The sequence below is a fragment of the Odocoileus virginianus genome, chromosome 5, assembly GCF_023699985.2.
Source record: "Odocoileus virginianus isolate 20LAN1187 ecotype Illinois chromosome 5, Ovbor_1.2, whole genome shotgun sequence".
NCBI classification, from domain to species: Eukaryota; Metazoa; Chordata; class Mammalia; order Artiodactyla; family Cervidae; genus Odocoileus; species Odocoileus virginianus.
The window spans coordinates 12,625,361-12,641,503 of record NC_069678.1 but is presented as its reverse complement, the minus strand read 5'-3'; the positions used below and the strand labels follow the sequence as shown (position 1 = coordinate 12,641,503).

Below are 16,143 nucleotides of genomic sequence, written 5' to 3'. Positions count from 1 at the left end.
CCTTGTCTGTCTAGTTCAGTGATATCTCCAGGCACCTGGAACAGTGCCTGACACAACAAATGTTAAATATGTATTTATTAAATTAAAATTTATAACTCCTTATAGATCAGTTTTATTATTATTCCCCTTCGGATCCAAGTCAGTGGCACTCAAATGTCTGGTTAGCCTGGCCCGAACAGTGTCTTCCAGGGACTCAGAAGGTCACCTGGACATGAACCAGTCTTAAGCAGCTGTAGGGCTCAGGATGACCTGGGGAGCTGGTCAGACCATGTGGATGCCCAGGTCGGGGCCACCTGGCTTTTTCATCAGACTGGTAACCTTGTCTCCCGTGTGTTAGATGCCCTGCCAGAAAAGGGCGAAGTGGAAGCTGGAGATGACACCTGAGGAGGCAGGATTGGGCAGGAGCCCTAGCTTGGGCAGGGAAGAAACCTCTGGGCCCTGGTGTCCAAGCCCACCCTGGAGTCACTCCTGGTGGCTGGCCTGCAGCGCCACCTCGTGGCCAAAGTTCAAAGACGCTTTTCCTCCCCCTGTCCCCGGCTGCTCAGAATCCAGGCAAGCCGTCCAGTACTCCAGCTTGCAAGACTCCTGAGTATCTCTGGCATCAGCCTTCAGTCACCCCTCCAGTCCTTTCGCTTTAAATGAACCTCTCTCATCCTCAGAGACTCCAGGTCCACTTCATGCAGGAAGCCTCTTCTGGTCAGTGATCACTCTCCTCGGCCTCCAGACTACTCACTGGGTATCACTGTTGACCTCTGGGTTCTTAGGTCTGGGGTCAGACAAATCTGGCTTTGAACACTGGAGTGTCCATTTACCAGCTGTGTGACCTGAGCAAGTTACCTAATCTCTCCGAGCCTTAGGTCCCTGATGCTAAGCAGAGATGGCAATTCCAGTCTCACAGGGTTGTGAAGAGGATTAAATGAGATCAAGAAATGAGATCAAGTCTGTAAATGGAAATAAGAGAGCCTAGCAATAAGGAAACTCGGGAAATAGAAAGTCCCTTCCCACCCCTTTCTAACTTCCTCTTCCCTTTCCTGAAAAAGGAAGCATGATGAAATAGAAGGCACAAGAGTCACAGGACCTGGGTTCTCTGGGCCTTGGTCTTCTTGCTGTCTGTAAAATAAGGCCATGAGACAACTGCTAAATCTATTCATTCATTTCCTCACTCACTCATTCATTCATTTTCTAGACATTCTAAACAGTGAGTGTGTCTTTTATATCCATTCACTCACCTGTGCCAGATGGTGTCTCATGCTTCAGTATCAACCTGTCAGTATCCAGCACAGTGCCTGGCTGAGGATACTGGAGAAAATCCTTCCCTACCAAGAACATGTTTCCTGCCTTCCCTTCCCTGCCCCAAGAGAACACCCAGCCCTGCCTGGCACCAGGTGCCCCCTCCCCCCCAGCCTGAGAAACCAGAGCTGGCGCCACTGGGTGAGGAATCTGGGGACCAACTGTCACAGCTCCAGTATCACCCGCCTCTGGGATGCCTGGGTCCGGCCCGGAATCCCAGTGGGGCTCCATCAGCCAGCTGTCCTGGGGGACCCTAGCTGTGCCCCAGCCCCTCTGAGCTGCTCTCCCTGGGGAAATCAGAGAGGGCAGGTGACCTGCTGGGGGGAGTTCCGGAGTGGTACTGGAGGAGGAACAAAGAGGAGTTTGTCTGTCCATGTCCAAACCTCAGGCTGGGCGGCAAAGCCCTTGGAGACTGGGTCCACAGCGGAGGACCCAGAGTAGCCTCCTCTCTCCTCCAAACTCTGCAGCCTTCCAAGTCCCAAAGACTGTTTTGCCCTCACATTTATTCCTGTTTGGCCATGTTCTGTGGGTCAGATAGGCTAGTTTCTGTGTCTTTCTGTGGGCAGAGAGCAAGTCTGTCATTTCTTTTGTGTGTCTTCAACAGAATTTTACCCAATACATTCTCACTGATGGAAATTAATGAGTTGGGTGTATTTGAGCAATACGCCCAACAGAGGGAATATTGGCTGCACTCTCAGCAGGAAGGATGATGTTAGATCACAAGGCAGACTTCCCATAAGGGAGGAGTATTAAGAAAAGAAAACAAAACCCCCAGAGACTAGAATTGCCATCTCTGCTCAGCATCAGGGACCTAAAACTCAGAGAGATTAGGTAACTTGCTTAGGTCACACAACTGGTAAATGGACACTCCAGTGTTCAAAGCCAGATTTGTCTGACCCCAGAGTTGAAAAGTTTAGTAGAGGAGGTTCAGTAGGACAGATGGAGATGGCTTCTCAAGAGCAGAAGGGACACAGGTGAGATAACCTCCATAAGGACCAACCAGCTTAGAAGGGCAGCCTTGGGGTGGCCTCCTGTGTCTGCCCCCTCCCTAGGGGCTCTGAGAATAGGACAAGGGAGGGGCGGGCATTAGCTTTGCACCCCAGCCCTTGATACCTGGTGCCTGGACAGCAATAACTGGTGCCCAATTTTGCTAGAAGAAGAGGAGGGACATAAACGCACAGAGATAAGCACAGTCCGGATCATCCACCCCACTCCTGTCCTCCAGCCTCCACTGGAGTTCTGGCCCACCCCACTCTCAACTAGGTCACCTTTCCTGCCTTGCATCCAGACCTGTGAGTACACATCCCCACCCACACATATACAACCTGCACATAGACACACATGCTTACATTGCCTCAGGCCTGAGGCCGTGTGTGTGTTAGAGACATACAGAGTTCGCCTGCATTCCAGGGCTCAACAGGAATTATGTTTGGATCTCTCCGTTTGTTTGTTTGGGATGATCTTATTTCTGCAAGTCTAGATCCAGAACTGACTTCAGGTGACTCACAGTGGGTCAGGATATCCTCCAGTGCCTGGCACGTCCTAAGAACTCAATAGGAAGTAGTTAGCTGAATGAATGCATTAAAATTAATTAACGAAGACCACAGTCTAGCTAAAGTCAATTGCCAGCAGAAAACAACCAGAGCCCCAAAACTAACATTGATTGAACATCTAAAATGAGCCAGACACTGTGCTAGGAACTTGGCTTATTATTTCCACTTGAAAGATGAGGAAATCGAAGCTGCTCAAGAAGCATAACAGGGACTTCCCTGGTGGTGCAGTGGATAAGAATTCACCTGCCAATGCAGGGGACATGGGTTCGACCTCTGGTCCGTAAAGATTCCAGATGCCATGGAGCATCTAAGCCGGTGTGCTGCAACTACTGAGCCTGCACTCTTAAGCCCTCGAGCCACAACTACGGAGCCCGGGGGCTGCAGTTACTGAAGCCTTTGCACCTAAAGCCTATGCTCCACAACAAGAGAAGCCACTGCAGTGAGAAGCCCGCAGACTGCAAGTAGAGTAGCCCGCGCTCACCGCGACTAGAGAAAGCCCGTGTGCACAACGAAGGCCCAGTGCAGCCAAAACCCAACAAATAAACAAAGAAGCAGCAGAACTAACAAGCAGCATGTTTGGCTCCAGAGACCACCTCCTTCCTCTCACAGCAGGATGCTTGGGACATACAGCTTCACCAACCACACCCTTACAGGGTTTCTGCTCTGAGCAGGGCTGTGTGCTGGACACTGGGGACCAGGGTGGGATACACTGACAACACAGTCCTGTCCTCCAAGGTCCGGAAGGGGAGACACGCCGCCTCCCCACCTTTCCGGTCATAGGCAGAGCGAAGGGTGGGGAGGGGTGGGCATAGCTATCTATTTCTAAGCAACATGTTTAAGTAAGGTCTTCAGTCCTCATGGCCATAATTCTAGATTGAGTAGGCAGGGACTTCCCTGGTGCACAGTGGGTAAGAATCCACCTGCCAATGCAGGGGACACGGGTTTGACTCCTGGTCTGGAAGATTCCACATCCACAGAGCAACTATGGCCATGCGCCACAACTTCTGAGCTCGCGCTCTAGGACTGCAAACACCAAGCCTGCGAGCTGCACCTACTGAAACCCGCTGGCGCTCCCCAACATGAGAAGTCACTGCAATGAGAAGCTTGGGCACTGCAACGAAGAGCAGCCCCCGTTTATCACAACCAGAGAGAGCCCATGAGCAGCAATGAAGATCCAGCGCAGCCCCCACCCGACCTGAAAATAATAATAATATAATAAATAGACTGGGAAGGCGGAGGGAGAAGAAAATGAGAGCTTGGCCAACGTGTCAGTGGATGAGGGGAGTCCCCTGAATAAAGGAGGCCACCCACTTCTAGAAGTGAGGAAAGAAAGAAAGTGGAAGTTTTAGTCGCTCAGTCGCATCCAACTCTTTGCAACCCTATGGACTGTAGCCTGCCAGGCATCTCTGTCCATGGACTTCTCCAGGCAAGAATACTGGAGTGGGTTGCCATTTCAAAAGTGAAGTCGATCAGTCGTGTCCGGCTCTTTGCGACCCATGGATTGTAGCCCACCAGGCTCCTCTGTCCATGGGATTCTCCAGGCAAGAACACTGGAGTGGGTTGCCATTTCCTTCTCCAGGGGATCTTCCCAACTCAGGGATTGAACCCGGGTCTCCCGCATTGTAGGTAGACACTTTACCATCTAAGCCACCAAAGGACTCATCAAATAAGTTATTTAAAGACTTCAGAATAGGGAACCCCCTGGCGGTCCACTGGTTAGGACTTGAGCTTTCACTGTCAAGGGCACAGGTTTGATTCCTGGTCAGGGAACTAAGTTCTCACAAGCCCCTCAGCCAAATAACAACAAACCCCTCCCTCCTCAAGGTGCACGCCCCACACCCCTCTGCTGCTGGGCACTCTGGCAGGTCACCTGTAGGTGAATGTACCCCCACACAATTTGGAGGCACACACCTCTGGTTGTACACCCGTGCCCCAGACCTAAGTGTGTTCACACACAGTCTGCCCTCCAGGTGCCAAGTGCCTCTCTTGCCTTGGATATTTGGAGTCCATGGGATCCTGAGGGTGGACCCATGGCACATGAACACACCCTGGGGGGCTGATTAGCCCTTGTTGGATCAGTGAGAGGGGGTCCAGCAGGGACTGCTCCTTCCTTTACCCCTGTCCTTTAGGCCACGCCTTTGCATTCAGCAGCTGTCCCCTCCCGGCTCACATACCCTCGTTTCTGTTCTTTGTTTTCCTCTCTGGCCAAATCCCCAAGGGCTTCTTTGGTCATTAACCTCCTGCTTTAATTAGCTTAGTGGGGAGAAAAGTGGGAGCAGGGGAAATTCAGGAGTGGGTGTCTAGGGGGAATCTCATTTTGGTGGAGACAGGAAGGCTTCAACCAGCTGGTGACAAAAATGCCTGGCACACAGTCAGACCTACACAACTGTCTGCGATTTCTGATAATGTGAAAAACAGTCACCTGGTCCACGGAGCAGGAGGCTTCCCCACGGTTCCCAGGTCCCCCAACCTGGGTTCCCGGGGTGGGAGAGTGGACAAGAGCAGGGAACAGCCACTCTCAAAAGCTCTCATCTCTCCAATTCTTCCTCTCTCACTCTTGCTTAGAGGCGGGAGCACTCAATCCCACAAAAAGGTTTGTTGCTAACTTTGTTAAATCCTTGGTCCAGAGGGCATCTCATCCCCAATTCTGGGGCCTTCCAGGGTTTCTCTGTCATGGCTTCCCTTCCCTGGATCTTCGCCCGGCAAAGCAAGAGACCCACAGTAAGCCAACTCCCAAGCCCTCCTGAGATCCTCCACCCCATCTCCCACCCTCCCCTTGGTGTGCAAATTTACTCTTTCCAAGAATCAATTTAGGGAACTGGGCTTCACAGCTCAGCCCTCACGGCCTCACAGTGCCTGGTCTATGAGGTCATCTCCTCCGTCCTCCCATTCCCCCGCCTCCAAGCAGGACGTTACCTCACAAACCAGCTCAGATTTTTGGTTTCCAAGGCACTCCAGAAAAGAACACCCACCCATTCTTATCAAACTCTTTTGGGAAGTTCTTCTTAAAAGTCTGTCCTCAAGCCCTCAGGTTGCGGCGCCATCCTTTCTCCTCCCGGGAAAGACCCAGGCATAAAAAGAGTGACAAAAGAAATGCCAAAGCTATGGGATAAGGGAAGAAGAAAAGATTGCATTACACCCCAACTTCCACAAACTCCCCTAAAAATACCCAGCTCTCCAATTCATGGCTTAAAAACTGATTTGTACTTTCACCAAATTTCCAGAATCAAAGGAGCAGAATCAGTGGGTTTTCAGTGCGGGAGAGGTGGGTGAGGCAAAGTGGAATGATGGGGATGGCTAAAGAACAGAGCACCCCCAAGCTAAACGGATGGCCCGGGCCTGAGGAAGTCTGGGTCTCCATTCCACCCGGTGTCTTCTTTCCTCCTTCCGTCGCACCCAAAGCTCGTGGCTCTCACCCGAAGCTGTTAACTCCTATCATGCCTTTAAGACTTCCCTTGCCTCCCCTCTCTCGGTCCCCTACCTCTCTCCACCCCTTCATCCTCCTCACCTCATTTCCCCACAGCCCTCCCAGCTCCCCTCCACTGATCAGAAGGATGTTAACTAACTCACCTCCCAGTCGGTGCTTCTCTGATCTCCGAAACTGGGGGGAGGGAAGGGAGGAAGGGGGATGGCTTGCCGCTTGGGGAAGAGGGGACCCCGTCTTTTGCCAGGGGGTCCCACCCTCCAACCCGGCACCCCATCCCGGCCCCCCACCCTCACCCCCCAGCGCGCAGAGCCGTGTTCTCCAAGCATCGCCGCTGCGGGCTTTGTCTGCTCTGCGGAGAACCTCTGCCCGCGGCCGGGAGCCGGGATCGACTCTGGGAGAACGGGAGGGGGGAGCGGAGAGCGGAGAGGGAGCGCGGCAGGGAGGGGGAAGAGGGGAGAGAAAGGGAGAGAAAGCCGCAGTGACCCAGCCGGGACAGCTCCCCGCCCTCATCCCCCCGCCTCATTACCATAAGAAAGAGGGACCTAACACTGGCCGGGATCGCGAAGGAGCCCGTTTTGGGAGGGGAACACACTCCATTAGCCTGTTTTCAACCCGTTCCGTTTCTGTACACTGACTCCTTTCCTCTTTAAAAATGAGGGACCTCGATCGCCTTCCCACCCCCAGCTTTGCCTCCCAGCAGCGGGTAAAGACCGAAGGCACATCCCTATCTTCCTCGGGTCAAGGAATTCGTCCCCGCGCCCCCGAGGGCGGGAAACTACAACTCCCGGCATGCCCCGGGCGCCCCCGGCGCGCCCCCCTCCCGTCAGTTCCATGCTGCTCCATCCAGTTCATTTAAAACAAAAGAGTTTGAGCGCTGGAAGGGGCTGGGCTCTATTGGGGGCCACTGAGCGCCGCTCCTGGACTGGGGCTCGGTGCGGGAGCCTAAGGGGGGCGTCTGGACGGTGGGGTCTAGAGACTCCCGGGACCGAGGCGGGAGGGGTGGGGGCAGAGATCCCGCAGCCCCCCGCCCCCCCCGTCACCCCCGGAGAGGAGAGGAGATCTGCTTTCCCGGTTTTGCTTCTCTATCCCCCCACCCCCACCCCGGGGGCTGGGGCGAGGGGAGTCGGGTTACAGGGTGTTTGGGGAGGGGGGCTTAGAGGGAGGGTCTATCTTTCTATCTCGCTTTCTTCCCCCCTCCCCAGTTCTTTGTTCCCCCCTCCCCACACACCCCCCTCCTCTCCTCTCCCCTCCCCTCCTCTCTCCCCTTTTCCCTTCCACCACCTCTCTCTCTCCCTCTCTCTCTCTCCCCCAGCTTTTGTTTCGCCATGCCTAGTCTAGTGGTATCTGGAATAATGGAAAGAAATGGGGGCTTTGGAGAACTAGGATGTTTCGGGGGAAGCGCTAAGGACCGAGGGCTGCTGGAAGACGAGCGCGCCCTTCAGCTGGCTCTCGATCAACTCTGCCTCCTGGGTTTGGGGGAGCCCCCCGCCCCCACGGCGGGCGAGGACGGGGGAGGTGGGGGGGGCGGCGCCCCCGCGCAGCCGGCCGCCCCCCCGCAGCCGGCCCCGCCGCCGCCGCCCGCGGCGCCCCCGGCCGCCCCGACGGCGGCCCCCGCGGCGCAGACGCCCCAGCCCCCCACCGCCCCCAAAGGGGCCAGCGACGCCAAGCTCTGCGCTCTCTACAAAGAGGCCGAGCTGCGCCTGAAGGGCAGCAGCAACACCACCGAGTGTGTACCAGTGCCCACCTCCGAGCACGTGGCAGAGATCGTGGGCAGGCAAGGTAAGCGGGCGCCGGGACCGCGGAGAGGGACTGGAGTTGGGGGGCACCCCATCCCTAGCTCGGAAAGTTCACTTCCTCCCTCCTTGCCCGCCTCTGGCTCAGTCCCTTCCCCACAAAGGGGGACCCGCCCCCTACCCTGATTTCGAAGTGCCTCAAAGTTCCCTGCTACCCCCCTAGTTGGAACTGTCCTCCAGATCCTTCCTTCCCTAGGGCTCTGCCCTTAGACAAAGAAATATCCTCTCTCCGAGAGAGGGAAAAGGGAGGGGGATCGGTTTTCCAATCCGGGGAGGCTCTCCGGAGGGGGTGTCCACTCGTAGCCGGAAAAACTGGCCGAATGTGCAAAAGAGTTACTCGGGAGCCCCAACTATGGCATCTGCTAGTGGTTTGGGGAGGGGACACCCCTGGGACCCCCAGCCACCTGGAGTTACAGACTTTGGGGGAGACCTGGCCCGGGAAGGCAGACTGAGTATCTGTCTCTTTGTTGGGCTGAGTGTAGGAATGGAAGGGGGTGTGGCTCATGGGAGGGTCCCAGCCTGGGGGTGAGGTGGGGAAGGGGGGCTGCTGGGAGGAGGGAGTCCTGTGGTCACCCACACACCAAAGTTGGATGGTCTATGGGATTTTGGAAGGGGTGCCTCCAACGAAGTGCCACGTCCCGGTGTGGACCTCTTCTCCTCCCTCTCAGGCTTTTGTTCTGGGCTGGCCACGGCAAGGGGCCAGAGGCCTGGAGAGGGGTCTCTGGTAGTGAGAGAGTAGGACAGGGTGGGAAGGGGCGTGCTGAGGGGTGAGGAATCTTCACCTGGAGATTTGGTGGAGGGCATGGGTCTGGGTGTGTTGTTGGGGAGCGGGGGGGTGGGTACAGAATTAATCCAATGTAGAGTGTCTGATACCACACCCTCCTCTGCTCCAGCATCCCTGGGCGGGTGGGGGTGGAAATGTTGGTAAGGGTCCAGACTGAGCAGACGGGATCCTGGGGACCCTTCCCTCTCCCAGTTTCCCAAAGGGGAGTGTGTGTGGGGGGGGCGGGATTTGGAAATTGCAAGGGGGCTGGACTGGGGAGGTGTGGGGTGGGGGAGGAGCAGGGGAGGAGCTGTCCCACAGTGGGGAACAATAGAGGAGCTGCATTCCGGCTGGGAGTGAAGGAGGAGGCCGGCTGCTGGCTGGGGAAGAGGGGAGGCAAGTCAGGGGGGCCCCTACTCCACATCACACCTCGTCTACCCGAAGTGTGGGGGGTTGGGGGGATTTTGCTGGGAGATCCAGAATGGAGGAGGGGAAGATGCCACTCCCCGGCGTAGCCCTCATCCCCCTGGGGCACCCCATCTCTTGAGATTTCTGGTTTTAAAAGTTGGATTTCCTCTTGTTGTCAGAAACTAGGGACCCAGAGCCCTGGAATCGGGTGGGGACACTGTTATCTTTTCTTGGGTGCGGGGGTGGTCTTGGGAGGCCCCGGAATTTCATGGAGTCATTCTTTCCTCTTCTGCCTCCGCATCAGATGGGCCTGTCTCTCATAAAAGTAGGGGGATTTCTCCTATTCAGAGGAGACAAGCCTCCCTCTCAGTCCTTAAGGAAATGGAAGTCCTTTCTCTTGTCTAACCTCCCTTTTCCTGTTGTGGTGTCAAGGCTGCTCTATTTGACCTCTAGGAAGGTGAAGCTAAGTGGGTCTTCCCTTCAAGAGATGCTTCATCAGGGTTGGGAAACACAGGACCAGATCCGCTACCAGTTCTGCATCTCTAGGCCTCTAGCTTTTCTCCTTACTTTTATACCTGGCCTGTTCTCCTCACCCCAATTCCAGTCCCCAAAGACACCTATAACAGCTCTCATGTAAGTTTAGGGGCCCAAAACTTAGAGCCAGAACCCAGGTGCCTATCAGATGCCATGCAATTAGAAGTTTAGGAGAAGGGTCTTCACTGTTCCTTCCCCCGCGCCCCCGGGCCTCCCAAACAGAGCAATCATTTACTGACATTAAAGCAGCAAGGATGTGGGCTTGACAACAGGTAGGACTTCTCAACTGCCAAGAGGTCTGAAGACAAAAAGGGAGGAGCAAATTCTCCTTCCTAAGGTCTCTTGAAGGTGAGGAGAGCTGCCCCCAACCCACTCTCTCCTCCCACGTGCCAATCTGGTAGGTTTGGAGAAGAAGCCATCTGGAGTGGAGGAAGGAGAGGGAAAAAAAGATGAGCTCACCTCAGGCCTATGGTTGGAGGGTTAGGCAGAGTCAGAAAACTAGGACCACTGGCATTGGTTGGGGAGTGAGAAAGGGAACTGTGAATGTGTATATGGAGACGGGTATGAATGTCTAAATGTGAATGGGGGCAACAGTTGTGGGCAGGGGTGTATAGGAATGTGCTGCATGTGTCCTGGGAATGATGGGGATGGAAGAGTGGGCTGGATGAAAGGGTGAAACACAGGGAATCCATGTGTATAAGGGAGAGGGGGGTATGTGAAAGTGTGCATTAGACTTGCACCACAAATAACATTTAGAAAAAGGTAAGCTGCATAGCGGCTCCTAGGTCCGTGTCTGTGTGTGCATGTACAAACACACACATGTAGCATGTGTGCTTTGAGAAAACATGTGAGTCTCTGAGGTTCTGTGTGAAGATAGGGGCAGGGATAGGGAATTGGAAAAGGAGGAGAGAGGTTTGTCCAGTCAGCCGTCAAGGTCCGCCACCTTTAGACTGCAGTCTGGCCATCCCAGCCTCCCTCACTTTCCTCCTTCCCCTTCTCCCTCTTTGTCTCTCTTTGTCTGGGCCATTCTCCTTTCTCTTCCTGCCTCTCTCCCCAGCCTCTCAGCTTTTACCCTCTCCTTCTTCAATGCAGGAGTATGGGTCTAGAACACCTTCTCCCCCACCCAACTCAGCCCGCAGCCCATCTTGGCTCTCCTGCGCCAGGGGACAGGGTGGTAGGAGTGTCCATGAGGTCAGGCACTGTGTCCCTCACACATCATTATCCTCCTTTCCTTCCTAAAACGGATTCTCAGACCCTTCCCGACCTCCCACACTCCATGAGTTGCTGAAAACTTGCTGTGAATTTGGGACCAGCTGAGACACTAATGGGTGGAAGGCATGGGAGCAGATGTGGGTCAGTCGTCCCAGTGTAGACTGGAAGACACTTCTAATGCATGGAGATCAAGTGAGGAGTAGACTGTAGGCTTCTGAGGCAAGATCGAGGTCAGTGACAGACTGGAGATCACAGTTGCAGGGCAGGGCAGGTGATTGAGCGATTTGGAAGTTTGTGAGTAGCCAGAAATCAGTGGAGAAATTGGGGGAAACAGCTAATGGTTGTCGAGGAGTTAGTGAGTAGGTTAGCAGCTTGTCTGGGAAGGTCAGTGATTATTTCAGAATTTCAAAGAGTGCATGAATTTGGAGGTCCTATATGGAATTCAAGGGAAAGTTGTGACATTTTGCAGTCTGTGGCTGATAGATACATTGGATAGATTTAAGATACAGTAAGTAAATTGTTCTGGTTAGAGTTGGGGGGGGGGGATTTCCCTAAGGGTAGACAGAGGTTCCTGGTGGGCTGGGTATCAGAGTAGGAGCAGGAGCTTGTTGGCTCCAGCACAAACCTTCTTGCCTTGTGAGTTTATTTCTCTCTTCCCATCCCTATCCCAGGCTGCAAGATTAAGGCTCTGAGGGCCAAGACCAACACCTACATCAAGACGCCCGTTCGAGGCGAGGAGCCAGTGTTCATGGTGACTGGGCGGCGGGAGGACGTGGCCACAGCCCGCCGGGAAATCATCTCAGCGGCCGAGCACTTCTCCATGATCCGCGCCTCACGCAACAAGTCCGGCGCCGCCTTTGGAGTGGCGCCTGCTCTGCCCGGCCAAGTGACAATTCGTGTGCGGGTGCCCTATCGCGTGGTGGGACTGGTGGTGGGCCCCAAGGGGGCAACCATCAAACGCATCCAGCAGCAGACCAACACGTACATTATCACGCCAAGCCGGGACCGCGACCCGGTGTTCGAGATCACCGGTGCCCCGGGGAACGTGGAGCGTGCGCGCGAGGAGATTGAAACGCACATCGCGGTCCGCACAGGCAAGATCCTCGAGTACAACAATGAAAACGACTTCCTGGCGGGGAGCCCCGACGCCGCGCTGGATAGCCGCTACTCTGAGGCCTGGCGGGTGCACCCTTCCGGCTGCAAGCCCCTCTCCACCTTCCGGCAGAACAGCCTGGGCTGCATCGGCGAGTGCGGAGTGGACTCTGGCTTTGAGGCCCCGCGCCTCGGCGAGCAGGGAGGGGACTTTGGCTATGGCGGGTACCTGTTCCCTGGCTATGGCGTGGGCAAGCAGGACGTGTACTACGGAGTGGCCGAGACTAGCCCCCCGCTCTGGGCGGGCCAGGAGAACGCCACGCCCACCTCGGTGCTCTTCTCTTCCGCCTCTTCCTCCTCCTCCTCTTCCGCCAAGGCCCGCGCTGGGCCCCCGGGAGCGCATCGCTCTCCTGCCGCCTCCGCGGGGCCCGAGCTGGCCGGACTCCCGAGACGCCCGCCGGGAGAGCCGCTCCAGGGCTTCTCTAAACTTGGGGGGGGCGGCCTGCGGAGCCCCGGCGGCGGGCGGGATTGCATGGTGTGCTTCGAGAGTGAGGTGACTGCCGCACTGGTGCCCTGCGGACACAACCTGTTCTGCATGGAGTGTGCAGTACGCATCTGTGAGAGGACGGACCCGGAGTGTCCCGTCTGCCACATCACAGCCACGCAAGCCATCCGAATATTTTCCTAAGCCCCTGGCCCCTGGCCTCCTGGGGCCGCTCCCCAGGGGCCCTTCCTGGAGCTGTTTTCCACTGGGGCCTTTTGCAAATCAGTGATTTGAGGGGCAAGGTGCTTAGATACTCGCTTGCTGGGGAGGGGGGAGGGGAGGCGGTGGTGGCTGGAGGGCTGGGCCGCTTTCAGAGCCCCTGGTCCCCCTGTCCTGGAAAGGTTGGGAGGGGGGCCAGGCCGGAAATTTTACTAGAGTTACAACTCTGATACCTCAACACACCCTTCAATCCGGAAGCAGCTAAGAGAAACTTTTGTTTTGCCAGAGGTGGCCGCTAAGGCATCCTGACTCCCTGCCCGCCCAACTCACACTACCCCTTCCTCTAGGGAGGGGACGGGGAACGGGAGAGGGAGAATTACCATCTGTATCTAGAGGTGCTCCAACAATCCCCAAGCCTCTGGTCCTGACCTCTGACCTCCAACCACGACCCTTTAGACCCTCCACCACCTTGTATTCTGTTTGGGGATTTGTTCTGGGCTTCCAGCAGTCTGAGGGGGTTGGGGCCCTTTCAGGAGTCTGAATAGATTTTCTGAGGGGGAAGGGGAGGAAGTATGTCAATCAATGAAGGGCTCAGAACTCGCCGCTCCCCACAAAGCTGGGCTAGGGGAATCTGGAGAGGGGTGCTCCTCCGCCTTCCCTCCACTCTCTCCTCGCCATCCTCCATCCCTTTGGGTTTTCCTCTCTCCTCCAGCTCTTCTCTCTGCTTCCCCTTGCCGGCTGTCACAACCAGCCCTTGTCTTGCTCTTCCTCTTTCTTCCCTTCTCGCCTCTCCTTCCTGCTCCACCCAGCCCAGCTTTGGAGACACTATCCCCCTGGGGAGAGGCAGAGGGAAAAAACATTTTGATGGTCCCCTCAGTTGCTCTTTGTCATTCGGAGGCCCACTTTTCTCCTCCTCCAAAGAAACACCTCAAATTCTTGATAGAATGTATCCCTGTTCTCAGTGAATATTTGAAGAGGGGACTAATACTGGGGTACATAAAGGGTCAAACCTCCACCTTTATCATCTTTGGGCATTACATTTAGGGAGCAGTTTAGGGGCTGGATTTTCTGGTGGTGGGAGGGGGTGAGCCAGGGTAGTGTGTCTGCTCTTGGGGAGCAGGAGAGGCAGGAAGAGAGGCTGCTGGAGGGAGGAAGGGTTCCTCCTCCCTTGCAGTGCCCCATTCCCTGCGCCCCTCTCTGGACCTGACCTGAACCCTTGTTAACAAATTAATCATGAAGTCTCTGTCTCACTCACTGAGGAGAGACCTTGTCTTCAGAGAGGGGTCACTCCAGAGCCAAGCAGGATTGGGGTGCAGCCAGGCCTGTTCTAAGAATCATGTATTATTATAGGGCTTGCACCCCCCTTTGCTGCCTCCCTACTGCTCACTTGGGGCAGTCACCAGCCTCCCACCCTCCTGGTTCCGCTGGCCGGGCTAGGAGGGGATGGGGGATGGGAGTCCCCGGGGGTCCTAGGAGATTCTTGTATATAGTAGGGTGGGACTGTTCTAAGTGATCTCTGAGCCTTGAGGCTCGGGAGTCCCATTCTTCCTGGATGGAGAGGGGGTGCAGGGATGGGGGCACAGAGGGGATTTCCTCCTCTCCTTCCTCCTGTTGTGAATTAACTCACCTCTCCTCAGCCTTCCCCTCCAGACCACCAGCCAGGGAGGGGAGCGGAAGGAGGTCACAGCCAGGAAAACTGGCCTGTGACAACTTCCCTCCTTCCCGCCAATGTGAGCCATCCTGAGATATCTGTACATTAGAAACCAAACCAAATGGGCACCCCTCGGTCGCCGAGGGGGGGTGGGGGGTGGGAAGATGGGATGTCTGTCTGTCGGTCCCCTCCCCCCTCCACCTACCCACAAAGGCGGAAGACTGTTACGCTAGGGGGCTCAGAAAATACAATCCCACTCTTCCTGATTGAGCCAAACCTAGAAACCAACGCAAAACACAGTGAGAGACAAAATAGAGGAGAGAAAGAGAGCATGAGAGGGAGCGAGATAGGCAACCAACACAGGAGAGAAAACAAAAATAGAAAAAAAAAGCAGTTCTTTATAATTTAATATTCTATTTTAATAAAGGCATTTATTACCGTATAAATGTAGCAAAGAACCTGGGCTAATATGAAAAAAAAAAGACTTTTTATTAGGTAATTTATTATATGAAAAGGATATTTTATTTTATGATAAAGTGATCCTTAAAAAAATAAAAAAACTTTAGAAGGTTTAGAATATATGTAGGGAGAGAAGAAGAAAAAAAAATACATTTGTATTCAGAGTTAAATCTTAAAAAAGTGTTTTTAATATATGTTCTGGTTTACGTTCCTTTTTTCCCCCACATTTTTTTGGGGAGGAATGTTTGCTTTTCCGGGGGAGCGTCCTGGGATGGCTTGTGGAGACAGGGGCTAGGGGAACCTGGTCCCTCTGGGGCCCTGCAAGTAGATTGGATTTCACCCCCATGGCTCCCCCTCCCTCTCCCCCTCCCCTTTGGGGGAGCTGGCAGAGCCACACAAAGAAAGGGATTAAGGAGAAAGGAAGAAGCAGTAGGACTGAGGATCCTGGGGTGTCCCCCCACTCGCTTCCCCTGTCCAGTCCCAGGGGCAAGTAAGGTGGGGAAGTCCAGAACTGAGGCCTAGCAGGCCTATGGGAACCCTCAGAGAGGTGTGAGATTTAAGAGAGATAGTTTTTTGTTTGTTTTTTTTTTAACCAAAAATGAGAGAGAAGAAAAACCGAGGGGTTTAAAAGAAAAGAATACTACAAAATAATAATAATTAATAATAATAATAATTCAAATTTATTTCATATAATCCTAGAGACAAAGAGAAAGAATTACTAGTTACTTAGTAGACGATATTCAGATAGCTTAAAGTTTAGTAGCATTGAGGGCCCCTGGGTCCAGTAGAATGTATAAAAGTCATAATGAAAAGGAAAATAGAGGAGGGAAGTGGCTGAGTCCACCCTGAGCCCCCCCCCACCCCATCTTCAGATATCAGGGTGGAGCAGGTTGCTAGTTATGGTTGGGAGCTTCCTTCCAGTCTGCTGGGGTTGATTCTAAGAATCCTTGGATTTTTAAATTATAGGACAAATAGATGAGGGGCTTAGTTCCCAGGGTCTTTGAAAGCATGAACACTGATCATTTCAACCAGAGGAGGGCTGGGCTAGGGACAGCTGAGGTGGGAAAGCATGGTTGGCTCCCTGTCTCTGGGCAGCCCTTATTCCAAACAAGTCCTCTTGGGGCTTTCTGAGAGGAGGAAGACTGCCCAGCTTCAACCCTCTAGGGACAGCTTCTCCCAGGCTTAACTGAGGAAGTCCTTCCTGAAGTATAACTGCAATCCACTCTACCTCTGATTAATTCAAGAGCCTGGTAGGTCA

General features: G+C 54.4%; 2 protein-coding genes across 2 annotated transcripts in view; one reads left to right on the top strand and one right to left on the bottom strand.

Annotated features, from left to right (window-relative positions):
* Positions 1-6,519, bottom strand: part of LMNA (lamin A/C) — a 45,454-nt gene extending 38,935 nt beyond the window's left edge. The window contains exon 1 of the mRNA XM_070467497.1: positions 6,414-6,519. The gene's annotated coding sequence lies outside the window, so the exon portion shown is untranslated. The remainder of the gene's footprint in view (positions 1-6,413) is intronic.
* Positions 6,520-6,730: 211 nt separating this feature from the next.
* Positions 6,731-15,289, top strand: MEX3A (mex-3 RNA binding family member A). Its single transcript, XM_020912542.2, has 2 exons — positions 6,731-8,049; positions 11,652-15,289. The coding sequence occupies exons 1-2, from the start codon at positions 7,596-7,598 to the stop codon at positions 12,758-12,760; spliced, it is 1,563 nt and encodes a 520-aa protein (XP_020768201.2). The 5' UTR covers positions 6,731-7,595; the 3' UTR covers positions 12,761-15,289.
* The last annotated feature ends 854 nt before the right edge of the window (positions 15,290-16,143 follow it).